The sequence below is a fragment of the Salvelinus sp. IW2-2015 genome, unplaced genomic scaffold, assembly GCF_002910315.2.
Source record: "Salvelinus sp. IW2-2015 unplaced genomic scaffold, ASM291031v2 Un_scaffold3666, whole genome shotgun sequence".
In the NCBI taxonomy this organism is placed as follows: domain Eukaryota; kingdom Metazoa; phylum Chordata; class Actinopteri; order Salmoniformes; family Salmonidae; genus Salvelinus; species Salvelinus sp. IW2-2015.
The window spans coordinates 49,620-56,746 of NW_019944943.1; the positions used below are offsets into that span (position 1 = coordinate 49,620).

General features: G+C 40.7%; 1 protein-coding gene across 1 annotated transcript in view; it reads left to right on the forward strand.

The window, feature by feature from the left end:
* Positions 1–7,127, forward strand: part of LOC112076295 (transforming acidic coiled-coil-containing protein 2) — a 49,279-nt gene that overhangs the window by 22,981 nt on the left and 19,171 nt on the right. Inside the window, exons 6-7 of the mRNA XM_070441250.1 lie at positions 1,794–1,977; positions 2,467–2,616. Of these exons, the coding sequence (XP_070297351.1) occupies positions 1,794–1,977; positions 2,467–2,616 (334 nt within the window). The remainder of the gene's footprint in view (positions 1–1,793; positions 1,978–2,466; positions 2,617–7,127) is intronic.

The following is a 7,127-nucleotide window of genomic DNA, read 5'->3' on the forward strand; positions in this document are numbered from 1 at the left end:
GGTTCCTCTTCACCAGGGGAATATCTATCCACAGTCTGTGCTGTCAGTCAGATAGGAAGGGGTCGGGAGATAGAAGTGAAACTAGCTCAAATTCTGAAGTGATCTATGAAGATTCGATACTGGTTACTTACAGTATGTCTATATGTTTACCTGACATAATGATTGAGACGGACTGTCCTCGAGACGGACTGTCCTCGAGGCTGACTGTCCTCGAGACGGACTGTCCTTGCATACTTTAGTTTTAAAATATCTTCGTGTTTCTGACATATTTTACTGCTGCTGTGTGCTCTTGGTTCAATTTCAATTCAAGGGGCTTTATTGTCATGGGAAACATTTGTTACGTTGCCAAAGCAAGTGAGGTAGATAATATACAAAAGTGAAATAAACAATAAAAATTAACAGTGAACATTACACTCACAGAAGTTCCAAAGGAATAGAGACATTTCAAATGTCTAAAATCAGTGTTGTAATGATGTACAAATGGTTAAAGTACAGAAGGGAAAATAAATAAGCAAAAATATGGGTTGTATTTACAATGGTGTTTGTTCTTCACTGGTTGACCTTTTCTTGTGGCAACAGTTCACAAATCTTGCTGCTGTGATGGAACACTGTTGTATTTCACCCAGTAGATATGGGAGGTTATCAAAATTAGGTTTGTCTTCAAATTCTTTGTGGGTCTGTGTAATCTGAGGGAAATATGTGTCTCTTATATGGTCATACATTMGGCAGGAGGTTAGGAAGTGCAGCTCAGTTTCCACCTCATTTTGTGGGCAGTGTGCACATAGCCTGTCTTCTCTTGAGAGCCAGGTCTCCCTACGGCGGCCTTTCTCAATAGCAAGGCTATGCTCACTGAGTCTGTACATAGTCCGTTAAGTTTGGGTCAGTCACAGTGGTCAGGTATTTTACCACAGTGGTCAGGTATTCTGCCACTGTGTACTCTCTGTTAAATAGCATTCTAGTTTGCTCTGATTTTTGTTAATTATTTCCAATGTGTAAAATAATTGTCTTTTTGTTTTTTCGTGATTTGGTTGGGACTAATTGTATTAATGTCCTCTCCTGCTCTCTCCTACTCTATCTCTCTCTCCCCTACTCTCTCTCACACTCTCACTCTCTGTCTCTCACACACACCCTTTCTCTTTCTCACACACTCCTGCCCTCTCTCACACTCTCTCTCTCTGTCTCTCACTCACACACACACACTCTCTCTTTCTCACACACTCCTGCCCTCTCTCACACTCTCTCTCCCCTACCTCTTCCCACTCTCATCCTGTCTCACTGACACAACACACCACCATCTCTCTTCTCAACACTCTGCCACTCCTTGCACACCCGTCTCTCTTCTCCACCTCCTGCCCTCTACACATCTCTTCTCCGCCTCGCTGTGAAGAAATCTGTTCTTACTTGAAGCTTGGCCTTTGACAGACGCCTACAAGGCCTAACCCAGGATAGAACCCCAACTCTCCCCCTGCACGGTACCCTACCACACACCGCCCAAGCACCCCACGCGGCCAACAACCAAACAAAACACCAGCAACAAACACACAACAACAAAAAACCAAAAACACAAAAACCAAAACCCACAACAAAAAACAAAAACACAACATCTTAGTACAACAGTGATAACCATGAGAAATATTACATTAGTAATTAGTTCTAAATCTCAGGTGTAGAAGGGTATGCCGAACAACATATCAGTTACTATCCCCTTCTAGTCACTATTTTAATGCTTCTACCACACACAGATCCTGTCTGTCCTCCTCAACATCCCTCCTTCCTTCTCTCCCTCTCTCTAGGAGTTTTGAGGAGATAGAGGCCCAGATCACAGCCCAGATGAAGACCCCGGTGCTGGGCTCTCGGCCCGGTCCAGAGGGGTCTCGGCCTGGTCCAGAGGGGTCCGCTGGAGAGAAGGAAAAGACCAGGAAGAGAGAGAGCCAGTCACTCAGACGGACACAGAGCACAGACAGGGATCATGGAGTGGTGAGTCACAATATTGAACTCTCTGGCTGTCAATCAATACGTTTGGAGAAAAGAAAATCTATCGATACACCTGATGCAATGACTGTATGTTTCTGGTCGTCTTCCATCTGCTCTTAGTGTCAGGCTCATCTCAGAATAGAATGTTACGGCACATTTTCTTTCCCAGTTCGCTATGCCGCGACCTCTCAACTCTGTCCGTGTTATTGTCATGTATACAGTAGAGGGCGACAGTGCCAACCCTAAATACTGTATGGCCTCCAGTGTAGATGCTACCCCGGTTAATTTTTCAAAGCCCTGGCGTAAGTTAACTTCCATAAGGTAACTACCGTAAACTACCCACCGACCAGCAAGAAACAACTCACACCTCCGTCTCAGCATCTCAGCCACTACCAACCTTCTGACACTGCCCAAAGCTTTGCTACGCTGACCGGCTCCTCACCCCGCTCCTCACCCCCTTCCGCCTCCCTGCTGCCACCCCCTGCACTGTAGCTACCCACCCAGGGCCCTATGGAGGTCCCAGCCCCAGACGCACCCCTCTTAACCAGGCTGTCTGAGTGTCCTGACCCCCTGGTGTACCTGGAGGCTGTGGAGCCTGACCTAGCAGAGACCAACCCCACTGCCTTCGCCCTCAAACTACAGGTGTGTTGATTAGAGTCAGAGTTCTACCTGGCGTGCCAACCTGCTTCCCTTTGGACCCTCTCTATCGTATTATTGATTTATCATGGTTAWATMATTGATTTATTAGGGTTATATTATTGATTTYTCATGGGTATGTTATTYATTTATTTTATTGATTTATCATGGTTATATTATTGATTTATATTATTGATTGTTTACTATATTGATTATCATGGTTACTTATTGATTTATCATGGTCTTATAGATTGATTTAATCATGGTTATCATTATCTGACTTCTACTCAATGGTTTATACTTATTGATTTTCACGGTTATCTTATTCGATTTATATTATTCCATCATCCATGGTTATATTATTCGATTTACTCTGGTTATATTATCTGGATTTACTATTCCAATCTGGATTTATCCATGGTTACATATTAGCTTGAATTTATCATGTTATATTTTGATTTATATTAATTGATTTATCATGGTTAGACTATTGTTTTATATTACTTGATTTATCATGGTTTATATTATTGCTTTTCATGGTTATCCTCTTGATTTATCATGGTTATCACTTCATTGATTCCCTCATCTATTATTCTATATGCTTATCTCTATTGATTTTATCATGGCCTTATATCTATTCGATTTATACTTATTGAATTTATATGGTTAGCTCACCCCCTTATTGATTTAATCAGTGTTATATTATTGACTTTATATGGTTCATATTATTCGATTTATCATGGTCTTCATCATTCATTTGATTATCATGGTTTTATAGCTATTTGATTATTATGGTTATCATTATTGACTTTATATGGTTCACTATTTATTGATTTATATGGCTTACTATCTATTGATTTATCATGGTTATTAATTACTTCCGATTTATCATAGCGTTATACTATTCGATTAATATCATGGTTATATTATTGATTTTATATGGTTAATATTAGGATTTTCATGGTTATATGTATTATTTTATATGGTTATATTAATTGATTTTATCATGGTTATACGTATTGATTTATCATGGTTATTCTATTGAATTATCATGTTATATTTTCGTTTATCATGGTTATATTATGATTTATATTAATTGATTTATCATGGTATACTATTGATTTATTTTATGATTTATCATGTTATATTATTGATTTATCATGGTTTATACTATTCGATTTATTGGGTTCTATTATCTGAGTTGGGTTTATTTTTGATTTTTATCATGGTTATATTATTGATTTATCATGGTTATATTATTGATTTATCAGTGGTTATACTATTGATTTATCATGGTTATTTTGATTTATATTATTGATTTATCATGGTTTAGTTATTGATTTTATCATGGTTATATTATTGATTGTTATTAGTGATTTATAGGTTATAATTTTGATTTATCATGGTTATATTATTGATTTATATTATTGATTTATCAGGTTACTATTTTGATTTATCATGGTTATATTTTGATTTATATGGTTATATTATTGATTTATATTATTGATTTATCATGGTTATCTATGATTTATATTATTGTTATCCTGGTTATATTATTGATTTATCATGGTTATATTATTGTTTATCATGGTTATATTATTTGATTTATATGGTTATATTATTGATTTATATGGTTATATTTTGTTTATCATGGTTATACTATTCGATTTATATGGTTATGCTATTGTGTTGAGGATGAGTGTTGTTTCACTGTTCTGCCTCTCTTTTTTCACCCTGTTGTTTAGTGAGCTTCTTTGACTTAGCTCATCATTACTTTCAGAGCTTCCTTTTTTTACTAGTATCCATTACTTTCAGAGTTCTTTACCTTAGGTCCCATTACTTCAGAGCTTCTTTACCTTAGCTATCCATTACTTCAGAGCTTCCTTTTGCTTAGCTATCATTACTTTCAGAGCTTCCTTTACCTTGCTACTCCATTATTTCAGAGCTTCTTACTTATACTCCATTACTTTCAAAGCTTCCCTTTACTTAGTACTTCCATTACTTTCAGAGCTTCTTTCACCTAGCTACTCCATTATTTCAGAGTTCCTTTACCTTAGCTACTCATCTTTCAGAGCTTCCTTTCTTAGCTATCATTACTCAGAGCTCCTTTACCTGCTATCATTTTTCGAGCTTCTTTACTTAGCTACTCCATTGATTCAGAGCTTCCTTGCTTAGATATCCATTCCTTTCAGAGTTCTTTACTTAGCTACTCCATTATTTCAGAGCTTTCCTTTTACCTTAGCTCTCCATTCTTTAGAGCTTCGTTTATTGCTACTCCAATTACTTTTCAGAGCTTCTTTACTTAGTACTCATTACTTTCAGAGCTTCCTTTAACTTAGCTACCCATTCTTTAGAAGCTTCTTTACTTAGCTACTCCATTCTTTCAGAGCTTCCTTTACTTACTACTCCATTTACTTTCAGAGTTCTTTGCCTTTATCTAATATGTACGCTGTTAGCTGTCTGTACTCGTATGTGTGTGATGACTCGGTTTGTTGATCTGGGTGTGTGGGGGTACTGTTGGTGGGAAGTAAGTATGCCTCAACTTTCTGGCTCTCTTTATGTCTCTCCCCTCCTCCTCTCCGGCCAACCCTTCCTCCTCCTCGGCACCTCTCCTTTTCTCCTCTCCACTCACGCCGTCTACCTGCGTCTCAGGAGGGACTGGTTTAGCTGCTCTGAGGATGAGGCTCTGCAAGGTAGGCAACACTCTCAGAAGCCCTCCTCTCACTGTACACTCCCCCAGGTACTGAGGCTGAATCAGCCTGCCTGTACCTGTCTCACCGTGTGTGTGTGTGGTGTGTGTGAGTGTGTGTGTGTGATGTGTGAGCAGCATGGCGTGTCTCAGCCTGTCCCCCCTTTAGTCACACCATTGTGTGTGTGTGTGTTGTGTGTGTGTGTGTGTGTGTGTGTGTGTGTGTGTGTTGTGTGTGTGTGTGTGTGTGGTTGTGTGTGTGGTGGTGTGTGTGTGTGGGTGTGTGTGTGTGTGTGTGTGTGAACCATGGGTTACTCAACAAACAAAACGGCTGCTTCCTGTATTTCCCATGTAAATTCTAACACGTTCTAGCCTGACCTGTGAGCCTAAGCCCTGTCCCTAACCTGATCTCCAATACAGCTTTCTGAACCATACAGAAAAGAGTGGGGCCTTTTCTCTCCTTGGTTTTGTATCAACCCATCATCGATGTTGCCTGTTGGCCTGATGAGGAAACAGCTTCGATAAACACTAAGGTGAATTGGGGATATCGTTTTTACCTTCATCTGGGCGTCACCATGTGATAACTCACTTTATCCTATTCCTAGGTTGCACAAACTCGGTAATTTCACCAAATTCCCAGATTTTCCAGGAATCCTGTTTGGAGGAATCTGGATTTCACCTGCGTTATTTGATTATCCGAGACTCTTCAACCTGATTTCTGGAAAACATTGCGGAATTTTGGGGGAAAGTAAACTGGAAATTTTGCAAGCCTCCTCTCAATCTGTGTCATTCTCATCAAATGGGAGGTCCTCATTATGATGATTACTGTGTTTATCTGGTAAATAAAACAACGAGAAAATTGATGAACCCAACAGGGTCCAACCAGATGTGATGAAAGTGAGGTTGTGGTAGGTTCATCAAGTATAACACATAACTCATTCAGGTTGAATGTCTGCAAAAGAAAGGTTAATTGACACCTGGTTTAGGTTTGGAGCAGGTGTTAAGATACACAATTAATTTTAGCTGGTTTATCAACCTGAAAGTAATTCCGGTTCACCTTGGTCCTCTTGGACGTCCACTATGGGAAGTCAGTTTCCGTCAGCCAGTCCGTCTTCTCTGTCGCCTGGCACCCAATGGTGGAACCATCTACCTGAAGCTCGAAGCAGAGTCCTGGTCATCATCTTCCCTGAGCTAGGACAGCAGAGTCTCTGTCATCTTCCCCTGAGCTGACGCAGAGTCCCTGCCCATCTTCCCATGAAGCTAGGACAGCAGAGTCCTGCCATCTTTCCCCTGAGCTAGGACAGCAAGAGTCCCTGTCCATTTCCCCTGCGTAGGAGAATCCCTGCCATCTTTCCCCTGAAGCTAGGAAGCAGAGTCTGTCCAGTCTCCCTGAAGCTAGGACAGAGCAGAGTCCTGTCTTTTCCCACTGAAGCTAGGACAGCAAGAGTCCTGCCCATCTTCCTCCCTGAGAGGACGAAGTCCCTGCCCATCTTCCCCCTGAAGCTAGCGACAGCAAGTCCCTGTCATCTTCCTCTGAGCTAGGACAGCAGAGTCCTGTCATCTCCTTCTGAAGCTAGGCAGAGAGTCCTGTCATCTTCCCTGAAGCAGGAACAGCAGAGTACTGCCATCTTCCCTAAGCTAGGACCAGCAGAGTCCTGTCCATCTTCCCTGAAGTAGGACAGTAAGTCCTGCCCTCTTACCTGAACTAGGAACAGAAGAGTCGCTGCCATTTTCCCCCTGAAGCTAGGAAGGCAAGAGTCTTCCGAAAGGATCTACGCCTACCCTCTTCAAAGAGTTTCTTAAGAAGAAATTGTCTAGTTCCATGGTC